General features: G+C 51.7%; 1 protein-coding gene across 1 annotated transcript in view; it reads left to right on the top strand.

The window, feature by feature from the left end:
* Positions 1-8240: 8240 nt before the first annotated feature.
* The window catches only part of PLXNA2 (plexin A2), a 154182-nt gene continuing 147979 nt past the window's right edge, over positions 8241-14443 (top strand). The window contains exons 1-2 of the mRNA XM_059831192.1: positions 8241-9428; positions 11072-11254. Of these exons, the coding sequence (XP_059687175.1) occupies positions 8241-9428; positions 11072-11254 (1371 nt within the window). The remainder of the gene's footprint in view (positions 9429-11071; positions 11255-14443) is intronic.

Below are 14443 nucleotides of genomic sequence, written 5' to 3'. Positions count from 1 at the left end.
TAATTTGAAGCTGGGGTTCTTCACTTGCCTGTGGTGCACTTGGAGTGAGGCCAGGAGGAGCTGCTGCTTATTTTTCTCTTCCAGTTCGGTGGCCGCTCTGTGATCTTCCCTCGTGCTGCACTGTAATATTCTCCTGCAATAAACTGCAGCTGGATGTCACCTGGGGAGGGAGTGCTGGGCTGAGGCTCAGGAGATAAAACTCCTAGCTTTGCCACTGGGACCTTTTGGCTAGCCTTGGGCAAATCATTTAATCGTTTAATCTGCTTGCACCTAAGGTCACTATCCATTAAATTCTATTTTGTTGGGAATAAAGTCCGTGAATAATCAAACGATGTTCAGGTCCACCAATGAAGGGGGTGGATAAACCTCAGTCCATCAGGACTCAGGCAAGAAACTAGAAAAAGCACTTTCTAAAGGACATGCTGACCTAGATTGCCTGGAGGGGTTGTGGACTCTGTTTCTGGAGGTCCTTGAGGACGGTTTAGAGAGGCATCACTTGAATTATGATTATAGCTGGTCCTTGCAGCAGGAGACTGGATTAGAGAATCACAACTTTCTGGCCACAAATTTTTATGATTTAATGCTATCCAAAGCCATTGACCTGTTTACACAGGTTTGGATGAAACTGAGACTTCCCAAAACTTGAATAAACCAGCCATGAAACTTAGGAAGTGTTAAATTTTCCCTTTGTGTCATACTTCAAGGCAACCAGGAATATAAGGGTCTGTTCTGCTCCGTGCTCCATGCATGGTGCTGTCGCTAGCCTTGGGTCTGTCCTCAGGGACTGCATGGTGAATAAAGGCCTCTTTTCCCAGCACCTCTCTTGATGCAAGGTAATTTATAAGCTATTTCACAGCAGTGTACTTGAAGCTCAATAGCTCCAGCTGGGGTTTCTCAGATCGCAGGTGTCAAGTATCAGCACAGGGAAAGAAAAAGGTGTCTAATTTCTGCCACCTAGGTGTCCTAGGTTGATTATGAATTTTTCTGGATGTCTTTTGGGGTTGGTGGGTTAAATGTCTCCAGCTGCAGTGCACAGCTGGGAGTAAGCCGTGCCGGAGCCACAGCTGCGGTCCTGCTTTAGATTTGCCAGAGGAGCCAGCGCTCCCTTGGAGATGATGATGATTTTGTCACTGTTAGAAATGCCTCCTTGCTGTGTCACAGGGGCGTTTCGGCATCCTTGGGGGTCAGAAGTAGCTGTGCCCATGTTTGCTTGTCACCACTGTCAGGGGAGAGTAGCCCTGCTCTGCTGAACAATCTCTGCTCGAAGAGTTTATGAGCAGAAGTGCACCAAGAAGTGCTAAACCAGTCCCTTACGTGTACTTTACTACAGCAGTTTATGCCTGGTAACTCCCTTCTGAGTTTTCCATCGATTGAACACCCGAGTGCCTCATGTATGAAAGCATTATCCCCGTTTCACAGGTGGAACAACCGAGGCTGAGTAACATGACTTGTCCAGGTCTATTCAGCAAGTTTGGGACAAAGTCAGCAGTAATGTCAGACCACGGGTCAGGGTGCTGCGCCGTGCTCTCCAGAATGCAGTTGCAAAGATGAGGCTTGCAGCAGGTCTCTCCCTGGGATTTTCTGTTTCTTTTCACCCCAGACCTGTTGGGATGCGTGTGCTCGAGATGGAGATGGGGGGAGAGGTGGCTTATCCGGTATGCGTTGTATAAACAATATGCGAAGTCTGGACAATATGAACCAAATTTGTGGATAATTCATGCAATCGTGTTTGTTATCAGGGAAATGCCTTTTCATGGCTGGGTTTCACTCTTCCCCTCCTCTTCCTTGTCCCAGGGCTGGAGGAAGCAATAACCACAATGCTGTATTTTGCCCTCTTAACTCTTTCTCAGAAACCTGACAAGCCCGTCAAATACCATCCCTGTGAATAAGCAGCTCCGGGGAAGTGGGGACGCGGTTCCTGCCTGCGGCTGCCAGCACAGCCCTGGGGAGCCGGGGACGGGCACTGCCACCGGGCAGCAAAGCAGAAGGGTGGGGCATAGAGGTGGTTTTCAGCCCGATACCCGAGGGTTGGGAGTGCAGGTTATGCTTTAGGAAAGGCTTGGTGTTTGTCATCCCTGTGGTTCAGTAACCTCGGCAGAAACCTCGGACCCGCTGCTGGGCACCTCGCTGGTGATTTACAACTTGTTCTTATTGTTGTTGGAGTCAAAATATTCTTAAAAAAACCACAAAATCAACAAAGAAAAGGTGCTAGGAGCCCTCCTCATTGCTTTGTATTACAAAACTGTAATTACTTCACATCAAGCTGCTGGTAATTTCAGTCGGTGTCAAACTCTGAAGCAAACGATTGAGCTGGCTGTTGCACGCTACCTGGGTTGAAAACGCACCTTTGCTGCACCTCGGGCTTCCTCGGCCCCGCTGCTGCCGTGTGCCACGGGGGCTGAGGCTGCCAGCAGCCCTGCTCCGGGACGGCCGGGAAAATCACAGAATCACTGAATCACGAAGGTTGGAAAAGACCTGTAAGATCATCAAGTCCATCAATCCTCTGCTCGGGGCTCGAACGTGCCGAGGCGAAGCCACGGAGAGCAGGGAAGGGGCTTGAGCGAGCGGGTGTGCGGGTTCCTGCTGGGAAGGGGGATTCAGCAGCGTGGGGCTCATCTGGCTGCTGCGGCTTGGCCGAGGAGGCAGGGCTGAGACCGGACCTCCGATCCGGGCTGGAAACGTCCCAGAGCTCAGAGATGCTTAGATCGGACAGTTTGGCTCAGAGTTTTTGTCTAATTAAAACAAAACCCTATTCATTATTGTAAGGTCTTCCTCTGCAGCTGACAAGTGTGTCCCGAATATCACTTTTTCGAAGGGGATGAATCACTACGGCAGCTTTAATGGTTGGAAACGTTTCATAGAAAAATTCCCAATGGGCTCCTGGAGGGATGCAGAACCGGTGCGCGTGGTCTCACTTTCCACAAAGGAATGGCCAAGCTCTCGGCTCTTTCCCCTCATTCCAGTTGGCAGATACGATATCGAGCCAATGCGAAGAGAAAGGGTCAGGCTGGTGCAAGGGTGAGGTGGTTCCAAATGGTTTGTTCTTGTATTTTAGTTTATATGGTGTAGTCTGCCCTTTTGGTGACCCTTTCGATAATTCGGGGGGGATTTCTGACAGCCCGGTGACCTGCAGGGGAGGTCAGCAGCACGAGCCACCCGATCTCCCTGCTCCCGGCCTCGCAGCAATGAATCTTATTTGACTATAAAAAGCAAAAAGGGCAGAATCCACCCCCAGCTCAGAAAGCAATCACGGGCCTGTTGTCCCCCTCCTCACCAGCTCAGTCATTTCTTAGGAGGCTTCATTCCGCGAGGCAACTCCCCAAACCCACGTGCCTTAGGAGGAGAACCGTAGCAGGTTTTGTTCGCCCGCTCTGCTCCCCTTTTGCGGGGTGCCTGGGGACCCCCGGGCTGGGAGCGATGCGGGGGCAGCCCGGGAAGAGCATGTGGCACTGGGATGCGGAGGGCTGGGGCCGGGGGGGCGGAGGTGAGGATGCTGGGGCTGGCGCAGATGGGTTTGCTGTGTCTCGGAGGTGTAGGGGCTGTAGGAGCTGCCTCCTCCGGAGGGGACGGAGTGTCCCAGGCGTGCAGGACCCGACGGAGCAGAGGCCGTCGGTGAGGGCAGCGCGGTGCTGCGGGGGGGTGGGTGTAAATCACTGCTCACGAGACCAACCCTACTCCCCAAAAAAAGATACCGGCACCACGAAGCAAACGCAGCTGCTGCACTGGTGACATCAAAATTGATCCATCATTTTCCACAGGAGATTCTCTCTTTATTTTTGCTTTAATTTTCCTTTTTTGCGCTCTTTTTTTTTTTTGTGTGCATGAAATACCACTAATGACAAACCGTGGTGCCTGTGAGTGAATGACAGCCGAAATAAGAGAAATGACTAATTGGGCCTCCTGAAGCCCTGTCGCATGGAGATTAAATGAGCCCTTTTTTCTTCCCCCCTCAATGAGAATCATGGGCATTTGAATAATAATATTATAATCTCCATTAGGATGACAGTGGGGGAAAAAAATCGGCTCAGACCTGTGATTATTCCTTCAATCTAATAATTATTTAAATACCAGATAACTCCTTTCAGCCTAATTGAGGCCTTTCAGCTGCTTGGGTTTATATTGTGTCCCTGAATTTACTCTCTCTTTCACCTTGCGTTACTAATAGCTTCAGATTGCTTTTAAGGCCATATTTTAAGCTCGCTTTCAAAAAAAAGAGGAAAAATTAATGGTCAAATAGTATTAAGGATCAGAGTTTAAATTGCCCACTCTCCGGTTTCCGGGGTGTTTAACTCCCCAGCTGTACTCAGCCATCCCCACCCCCTTTGTAGGGCATGCAGTGGGTTTCTGCATCACTCAGCACTGCTTAATCCATGTCCTGCACCCACATGTTGCCCCCCCCGGGTAGTGGGGAGCTGCCAGGCAGGAACTGCTCCCGTGGGGGCTGACATGGAGCCGGGGACGGTCATCGTCCCCTGGCTCGGTCGGGTAGGATGTCAGTTCGCGGCCACGCTCTGTCATCTTCAAATAATGTTTGAAAGCGCAGATTCTTCTCCTGGATGATCTCTCTTGCCTTTGGCAGTGGCTGCTCTGCAAAACCTTCACTGTAAGGCACTGTGTGGAAGTTGGGCTTCAGCTGACAGCTCTGCTGCACAGCAGCTCCAGCCTGGCCCTGGCTTTTGTACTGGCTGGGAGGGACAGCGCTGCTGGAAAAGATAGAAAACTCCTGCGGTCTAAGCGAAGAGCTTCTGTTGTCCCATATGTATATAAAATTTAATGATTTAAATTTATTAATTTCTAGCTTGCACTGTTCTTTTCTCACTTTGCAGTGGAACAACTTTTTAAAAATTGGAAAGCTGCCGAGCAGGAAAACTGTTGTGCGCTGAGCTTTGCAGCGGAGACCCCCCTCTTTTTCACTTTCTGGACTTCCCTTGAACCAGAGCCCTCTGGTCCAGAAGCATCTCTTCTCAGGGAATGAGAAATTGAGGTAGGCTTTATTTTCGGGCTCCTGTTAGCGAGGGATGCTTTGGCCTTGGAGGAAAGCCCGTTTGTGCTGCCCAGGGCAGAGCCTGCTTTCTCTGTGCCCGTCGGGGCTGCAGCCAGCACCCCTGTGCCCTCCCCAGGCAAGGGGAGTTGGGCTGCCGTGTCCGAGCACTTGCTCGGGGCACTGCGGTGCTTGAGGCTTCTTGTGCGTTGATCCGGAGGTGCTCTGCCGCTGCTCCACGGGACTCCCGTGCCTGCAGCTCTCGTGCCAGCTTTCCTGGGCTCCTCTGGAGCTCTTCCATGGTGCGGGGTACCCTGTGCGTTTACGAGAAGGCACTGTGCTGGCATCTCCCTGCCAGCAACACGCACGGGCTTCTCGGTGTCTTGGGCTGCACTGCCGCGTTAGCCAAGAGCAAAGCTGCTCTGAGATCCCGGTGCCTGTGATCGGCTCAGTGGTGCATGCCATGGGTCGCCAGCAGCCCGTGGGTGGGTGGGCAGCATGGAGACCCTTCCTCCAAGCAGATCCTCGGTTTGATTTGTGCGCTTTTGAAAGAGTCTCGATTCAGAGAACGGTTTTGGTATGTTCACTCAGAAATTTAATGAGAAGAGCCGGCGAGGTCACCCCGGTGCTGTTGTGGCACATTCGGGTCCGCAGCGCGGGCAGCTGTTTTCTGCCACAATCATCCAAACAGTAATAAGAATGCAGCAGTGTCCGCATCGTCGCCAGGAGAGAGAGAAACTGCTTCAGCCAAAGGTGGAAATTAAGAGACTGGAAATAAGAAGCAAGCAGCCGGGGAAATGTATCCCTGAGCAGAATGAGAAACCCATTACTGCTCTCTTTCTCCTGTCTTGTCAGTGACACCGAGACGTGCAGCCCAGGGACAGAGCTCCTTTGTCACCTTTCAGAAACACCCGTCTCCGGCTCCCAGCATTAACAAGCCTAAAGACTGGCCATTCGGTGACACTTGCTTATGAGCTCAGTGTAGGTTTCCAGCAGTGTGAATTATTTTAAATACCAAAACGGAGATCAGCATCAATCAAATCGGTGGCTGCCCGCAGGTGAGGACAGCGGAGCGTGAGCTGCGCTAGGGAACAGCCTCCTGCATTTGCACACAGGGCAGGGGAGAAGCCTCAAATTTGCAGAGTGCAAATTTCTCCCCAGCACGTGTGCTTGGGGCTTGCACAGCCGCGGAGGGTGGTGAGGGAACCTCAGTGCAGAGAGGGCTCATCCTCAGCCTCTTACCAGAGCTTGTGTGACCCTGTGGTGCTGTGAGGTGGTGGAGAACATCTCTCCCCAAGGCAGGCTGAAATGGTTCCTTTGATCGTCCACCCTGGAGTGTGTAAGGAATGCGTAATTTGGGGTGAAAGAGAACTTTGTGATGTTTTTTTGAGTCCAGGCAGTCAGACACATTTGTGGTGATGAGCAAGGCTGAAGTCAAGCCAGGAGCACAAGTCATGGTCAGGTCTGGAGATGATAACAAGGATGAGACACAATCCAGTGACCTCCAAGCATGTCTGTGGTGACAAGGGAAGTGCAGAGCCCTGGTGTGGGGATGCTCTCGGGGCTCTTACATGGTGCCTGCCTCAGGCTGGTGTTCTGCTGGCCACGTCGCTCCTCTGAGCAGCTCCGCTGAGCTGGATCCTTGCTGCCTTGTAGGGTGCTCAGCTGGCATCACTTCCAGCTGCTCTGTGGGAGCCCGACGTGGTGCTGGAAGTCCAGGGCTGAGCTGGGAACCAAGCTGATACCTCCTGCGTGGGATGGTCCAAGCTGGACCCCCCTTAGGTGAGACAGACATGGAAATGCTTGGACCAACCTTAATGATTCTGTGTAATTCTGTGTGATTTGGATTGTCTTTAACGTTCACGTTTCTGCTAAGGGAGTCGGCCGTCTTAGCAGAGGTGCTAGGTGATGAGGTGGAGCAGGCAGAGCGTTGTAAGGATCCTCTTCAAGAGCTACTGTGTCCGCATGCATGTGCGCGCTGTCCGGAAGGGCGGGTGGAAGCTCTGATGTAAACATGCCTCATGCCGGAACCTCTCTGAGGCGAGCGCCTATTTCCTAAGGAAATTCCAGCCTGGTGATTCCTAATGCAGCCTGACAGCCGCCTGTACAAGTGGGGAGGATGGAGCTGGGGATTAACAGGGCTCCAGCCATCCCTCCGGCCTGAATGAGGTCTAGGTGCTTTGGGAGCACCCACAAAACCAAAACAAACAGCAAACAAACAACAAACCAACCTCTCTGTCTTTCACACCTCATTTCCACATAGATTTTGGCCAGAGGTCTCCAGCTTGAGTTGTACCTCGCCTTGTGTGGGTGAAACCACGTCAGCTGAAGGAGACTCTACTTCTGACTGTTATCCACGTGCTATCGGGAGGGGCATGTGGGCAATTTGGTGGGCGTTGGGTCTTTTGGACCTGGTGTCCGAGCTTCTGCTTTATGTGGGATTCAATCATCACCTGGAAGTTTTGTCAGAGCAGGAAATTTGTCCAAGGCTCCCAGACTGGTAGTCTCTCCTGCACATGGTGCTGCTGGCAGCATTCGGTTGCTGATCTAACCACATGTGCCCCCACCCCGGTGGCAGCTGCTTTTCAGCAGGAAAGTACTTTGAGAAGGCTGTGAGAAGGTTCTGCCTGAAAAGCACCTGCACAGAGGTACTTCTGGCTCGGGGGGGTGCTGGAGGGGAGATGCTGGTGGCTTCGGTGTGTATATGCTCAATGACGGTGTGTATATGCTCAATGAACTTGCCTGCATGAGACTTCTTCCTCAGGTTTCCAAATTAAATCATAGAGGATTTAAAGGTAGAAAACACCTCTTATTTCCTCTGTTGCTTCCAACAACATACCCTGCAGGAGACATCCTTTTAGCCAGGATTGCAGATTGATGGTTGGGTGTGTGAGCTGCGGGCTTTGTCTTGGGCTGAAGTTGATTATCCCCTCCCACGGCTGAGCAGAGTACCTTATAAACAGCTAAACCACAGAACAAATTAACACGCATAGGCTGAACCAAGTGGCAAAATATCAAGCCTGAACTGTTTACCAATAAGTTAGGAGACCTGCTTAATTCTTGTTGGGCTTAGACGTCCTCACTTTATCTCAAGGACTGTGTAATTAGAAAGTCTCCTTTGAATTCTATCTGCAGGGCACACTGGATCTAATCCTTTGCTCTGTGTTTGTTTTTTTTTTCTCCTTTCCCTAGAACCATGTGAGGGACATTGCTGGGGCACAGGACACACGCAGGGAACACGAAGTTTGCCTTTCCCAGGATGGATCAGAGGAAGAACTGGCCTCGGGTACCGGACTCGGATGGCTGGTCAGTGGCTTTGCTCTGTCTCTTCCTGGCATCGCTCTCCCGAAACGTGTCCAGCAATGCCTTGTTCAGCACTTTCCACTCTGAGAACCGGGACTGGACGTTCAACCACCTGACTGTTCACCAAGGCACCGGAGCAGTCTACGTTGGCGCTATCAACAGGGTTTATAAGCTTTCGGGTAACCTGACCATTTTGGTGGCTCATAAAACTGGTCCTGAGGAGGACAATAAATCCTGCTACCCACCCCTCATCGTCCAGCCATGCAGCGAGATCCTCACCCTCACCAACAATGTCAACAAGCTGCTGATCATTGACTACTCTGAGAACCGGCTGCTGGCTTGTGGCAGCCTCTACCAGGGGGTCTGCAAGCTGCTGCGCCTGGATGACCTCTTCATCTTGGTAGAGCCCTCGCACAAAAAGGAGCACTACCTCTCCAGCGTCAACAAGACGGGCACAATGTATGGTGTGATCGTGCGCTCAGAAGGCGAAGATGGGAAGCTCTTCATTGGCACAGCGGTGGATGGGAAGCAGGATTATTTCCCCACCCTTTCCAGCCGCAAACTTCCCCGGGACCCAGAGTCATCAGCAATGTTGGATTATGAGCTCCACAGTGACTTTGTCTCATCCCTCATCAAAATCCCCTCAGATACCTTAGCCCTTGTTTCGCACTTCGACATCTTCTACATCTACGGTTTTGCGAGCGGCAACTTTGTCTATTTTTTGACTGTCCAGCCAGAGACCCCAGAAGGTGTCTCCATCAACTCCGCCAGCGATCTCTTTTACACGTCTCGCATCGTCCGTCTCTGCAAAGATGACCCCAAATTCCACTCCTATGTCTCTCTGCCCTTTGGCTGCGTCAAGGGGGACACGGAGTACCGCCTCCTGCAAGCAGCGTACCTCTCCAAGCCAGGAGATGTGCTGGCCAAGTCCCTCAATATCACGGCCCAGGAGGATGTCCTCTTTGCCATTTTCTCCAAGGGGCAGAAGCAGTACCATCAGCCACCCGACGACTCTGCGCTCTGCGTCTTCCCCATTCGCACCATCAATGCTCAGATCAAGGACCGCCTGCAGTCCTGCTACCAGGGGGAAGGCAACCTGGAGCTCAACTGGCTGCTGGGGAAAGACGTCCAGTGCACTAAAGCGGTAAGGATGCTCCAGCTGTTGGCCGTGGTAGCCCTCGAGAACCGGTACCGAAGCCTGGCCCTATGGCACATAGGCTTGCAGAATAGGATCAATCTTTCTGTGCCTCAGTTTCCCTGAATGCCGAACAGACCTTTTCCTCTTTAATGCCTGTTGTTATCAGACAGTGATGAGAATGAAAGGAAGGCATAGCGCTAAGGCAGATGAATAAAGGTGTGCAACTTGCTGGAAGTGTTTGCTGTTCCCAACCTTGGGCTCTGGAAGCTGGAGAAAGGCTCTCTACTCCCTGAGCCCGAGGGTGGTATCAACAAACTAACAAGATAAATACAAATCATAGTTGCATCTTTTGTATTTTTATTCAGCTGATTTCTTTAATCTTGATTCACATGCAGATTGTTCCTGGGCTGACTTAGGAATCCCTGGGGCCTTCTTTTGCCAGGCATATTAAGTTGGGCTGCTGGAAAGAGAGAAACGTGGGTGAAATGAAATGAAAGAAGGAAGGCAAAGAGAAGCTTGAGCGCTGGCTTGCACAGGGGAGAGTCATCCCATCGCAGTTGCAACTATAGATGTGCCTGAGCATTTCGTAGTTAATGTCCCTTGTGGAAAATAAGTGGATTGCAGTCAGTGTGATGGTGAGTGGCCACCCGTGTCACCACCCTGCCGCCTATGCCACATAGGAATTCACTCGAGCAATCTCAGCTGATACAGCCTAATAATACTTAACTGTTGGCAGAATGTTTTTTCCTTTACTCATGGCAAGTGGTGTTCCTGGGAGAAGCCAGCATCCATACTCCCCATGTTGTAGAAAGGAAACTGAGGCACAGAGAGGTGGTTTATAGGAGAGCGCACAGCTGGGCAGTGGAAGGAGCATGAGTACATCTTCCCACGTAGCACTCGGGTGCTCTGTGTTGCCAGAGCCTGTTCCCTGTGTGATCACCCATCTTTCCAGGCACAGTCTGGTGCTTTCCACCAGCTCCATGTTCACATGGGGGAGGTTTAACTCTGCCCTGGAGCTGGGCTGTGTGTGCCAGAGGGAGGTGGCTGCTCCAGAGAGGTGCCAACAGCAGCATCCTCTCCTCTCTCGTGCCGTGGGATCCACCGTGTCCGGCTGTCCTCTGGCTGGTGACTGACCCGAGCCTGTCCCACACCGTGCGCGGCAGTGCCAGCACCGCTGCAAGCTGTCGGCAGCAGAGCTTGTGTGGTCTTCAAGGGAAGCCTTTGCTGATGTGGGGATGCTGAGCGCCCTTCTGCTTATGCTACTCAGCACCTCTGGAAATCAGGTTGAGAGGAGGTGAAACGAGTGGAAGAGAGAGTTCCTGCATGACTATGGAGCAGGGCTAAACTCATGAGAAACCTAGTAGGTTTAGAAAACGAGTGGAAGTGTCTGTTGGGCTAGGGGTTCCTCCTCAGCCCTGTCGGAACACATTTTTGAGCAGCTGCGGAGTGTCGTGGCCTCGGGCAGTGAAGGGAACAGGCCATTGCAGAAGGTGGCTGGAGCTGGCAGGGTCCCTGGGCAGGGGGTTGTGTGGTGGTGGCTCCCACCCTGCTGTCAGCTCCGCTGGCTCCCCTCCGCATGAGCCTGGGTGTGGGGGGCTGCCCTGTGCTTTGCGTTTCACTCACAGCTGCCCAAAACCTCGTCTTTCCAGCCAGTCCCCATTGACGACAATTTCTGCGGCCTCGACATCAACCAGCCCCTGGGAGGCTCGACGCCGGTGGATGGGGTGACGCTCTTCACCTCGAGCCGGGACCGGATGACTTCTGTTGCTTCCTACGTCTACAACGGCTACAGCGTGGTGTTTGTGGGGACTAAGACTGGCAAGGTGAAGAAGGTAAGCTTATTTCCCTGGCTTTGGAGAGCCAGGATCCATTTCTCATCTCTCTCAGGAGTCTTTGATGCGCGTAGCTGCTGCTGTGTCTTATGGATATTTCCCAGCATGAAACTGGGAGCCAGTCAGGAGCAAAAATCACAGGGTTTGGGTCACAGAGAGCCTTGCATTGGTGAGGCAAAATTCATCCATTAGGACTGTTAGTACAGGGGGGTGTTGCTGTGGTTTCTTTTGAAATGGAGAAGTGCCAAGCCTTGGGAAAGGTGCAGTGGAAAATGCTGCAGCCTGGTCCTGGAAAAGGGACCAAACAAGGCCACACAGTTCCCGTTGCCACACAGTTTCCGTTGCTCGGTGATGTTACAGCTCCAGAGCATCCCCTTCATGGGCTGAGGGCACCTTCCTGTCCTTCCCGCCAGCGACTGACTCCAGCAGCAGGGTAATGGGGGTCTCAGAACCCTGCCAGCTCTTACACCCACCGCCCGCTTGTATATTACAGCATTACCCTGTTGTTTGACTGAGGTTTTTTTGCATTTTATCATCCAGTAAACTATGGTGTGTGTGTGTTTGTGGGGCTGATGCAGGAATTATCAGGGCAATAATGGGCCAGCCTGGTTAGAGACAAGTGAGGAGCTGGCTTGCAATTTCTGAGTTGAGTGAAGTTCAGCAAGCTGTATCCAAGGTCTCAGATCTTTCCTCCTTCTTGACACACTGATGGGAATTTTGCAGTAGTTTTGAGTAGTTTCCCAGCAATCCTTCTGCAACTTGTGTAGAAGATGGCGAGTTAGAAAGCTTTCGGTGATGGTAAAATTCCTGATGGTGGCAGGACGTTTGGTCATGGAGAGATAGGAATGGGTTAACTCGGCTGCTTTTGGAAACCGAGCCTCAGGGCAGAGTCCTACTGCTTCTCTCTGCCTCTTACCTCCCGCTCTTCCCTCTGACAGTTGGATGATTGATCAGTGCTGGAAGATAACATTCCTCACCCTCTGCATCACAAACGCTGGGGCTAGTTGCCCAGGGCAAAGAGATGCTCCCGCTGGCCTGTCCCCTCCCCCAGCCCAGGAGGTGGGGGGCTCCGGTGGGTTTTAGGGTTTTGAAGTCAGACTGGGATTTCCCCCCACTGTGTCCTCTGAACCGCTCTTCAGTAAGTGGGGCGGGAAGGCTGGTCAGGCCCCCTCCTACATCTGTTGTGTGGTCCTCACCAGTCCTCTCTCAGGAATCCCATATTAAAAATTAGCGTGGAAATAGTGTTGGGGTGTGTAAGTGGAGGGGAACCCGCCGCCGTTGGTCTTTAGAGTCGGAGCTGCAACTGGCAGCCAGCTCATCGGTCTCTGCAGAAGCGTGACCCAGCTCCAGCAAAACCAGCCTCCGAGATGCAGCCCTGGAAAGCCGCAATCCTTCAAATTAACCTAAAATATAAATGGCAGCGTTAGGTGAACCCACTAAATGCAGATCCCGCTTCCTCGTACCGGGGAAAGAGTTAACAAATGTAATCAACAGCAGGCTGTTAATTTTTTGTGTCCTTAAGCAGCAGGGAATTTCTTCCTCATCTATCCAGGAAGATACAAGGACAGGCAGATACTACACTTGAATGTCTGCATCATTTTAATTACATCAGTTCATTAATATTCATTCGGCACTTACAAGTGCTGAGTAGTAGTAAATTAGGTGCCTCCCTGGTGCCTCTGGAGTTCCAGGGGGGCAATTTTGAACATGGGGGAGAGTGGGCTTGTAAGCAGAGCCCCTCTCCTCCCTGCCCATCCCCCCCGCCGTGGCACGGGGCAGCGCCGGGATTTTTCTGGCTAAATGGATGGAGGAAGCACTCTCATATATTGCAAATATATATGCTACTAGCTTCAAGCCAGCCGTGCAGCCTGGTACTTGCTGTTTGCAGTCTTTTGAGGGGGATAGGGGAGGTGCTTCATTTAGAGGCAGTTAAAGCAAACAGCTTGTGCCTGCACACTAGGTATTTACTGTCGCCTCCCATGAATTATGTAGGATTACAGAAGAAGCAGTCTCTCCAGCATGGTTCAATTCCTTGTGCTATTCTACCTTGAACACCTACCTTTTGATGCGAAGCTGATCTATTCATGCCCATCCACTTCGCTCTGTCCAGAAGGCAGGCGGCTGGGCAGGACTGGGGAGATGGGGAAGGAGGGCTGTGGAAATCCTTCATGTTTTACCTGTGTTTGAGCCAGTGGTAACCAGGCACTGAGAAAATTGGTACATCTCTTGAGCTAATTCAATCCAGGCGTTCACTGCAGTCAGCCTTTCATGGCATCTGCCAAGCACCCTGATTTAACGTGCATCAGAGTTGTCCGCAGCTGATGAGACCCATGCCTCCTGTTATCATTAGCTGGACTGTTCACTGTCCCGTCCTCCGCTGCATGGGGCTGGGAACAGTGTTCTTCTCTGTCTTGCGTTCCTGTCCACACCTTTAGTAAATCTCTTCTAATTTGACATGTTCGATTATCTTTTACATGTCCTAAGAGAGGTCGCATGAAACCTAGGAAGCAGCTTTGCATTGAACTGTGGGGCTCTTGGGAGACTCGCTGCAGACCCGGTGGGAAGTTAACAGATTGTCTCCACTTTTTGTGCGTGTTCCAAGACCAGGCATGTCTCAAAGTCAGGGAGTGCTCAGGACTGTTCCCATATCTCTTCTGCCCCATACGTGAAATGAGGATGATAAAAGTGTACGCACCTCTGTAAGTGCCAGAGATTTACAGATAGGCGCCTTGTCTCCTCCAGCTCGCCGCCTTGCATATCTACCTACAGAATTAACGTCTAAAATCTGCGTCACACCTATTCCCTCTCCCACAGCCATTGATTTATTTTGGAAACAAGCTGGTGGCTCAGTCTGGGGTTTCAAAGAAGACGCTTTTGTGTAGCTGGAGGAAAGAAGTCAGGGAGCCAGTTCTGAAATCTTTCAAATTTGTCTGTGCTTCCCCAGTGAGAATTCATTACTGGAAATGCTGTGTTATCTCACTGATGTCCTTCTTCCCATTAGCTATTCACCTAACTGCCTCCTGGGATGTTCCCTCGCAGAGCGGCTGCTGCTGCTTCAGCCTGGCTCCTCTGAAGGAGCTGAATGCTGAAGGTCCCCAAGCCCCTGCCTGCGCAGACATCCCTGCCTGCGCTCTTCGGTACATCCCTGTGTTTGCTAGCTCTACCCCTTTCTCTGTTTCCTGGGTACCT

Source organism: Gavia stellata, chromosome 30, assembly GCF_030936135.1.
Source record: "Gavia stellata isolate bGavSte3 chromosome 30, bGavSte3.hap2, whole genome shotgun sequence".
Lineage (NCBI taxonomy): Eukaryota > Metazoa > Chordata > Aves > Gaviiformes > Gaviidae > Gavia > Gavia stellata.
The sequence above is the reverse complement of the archived record's forward strand: the minus strand, read 5'-3'. Positions and strand labels throughout refer to the sequence as shown.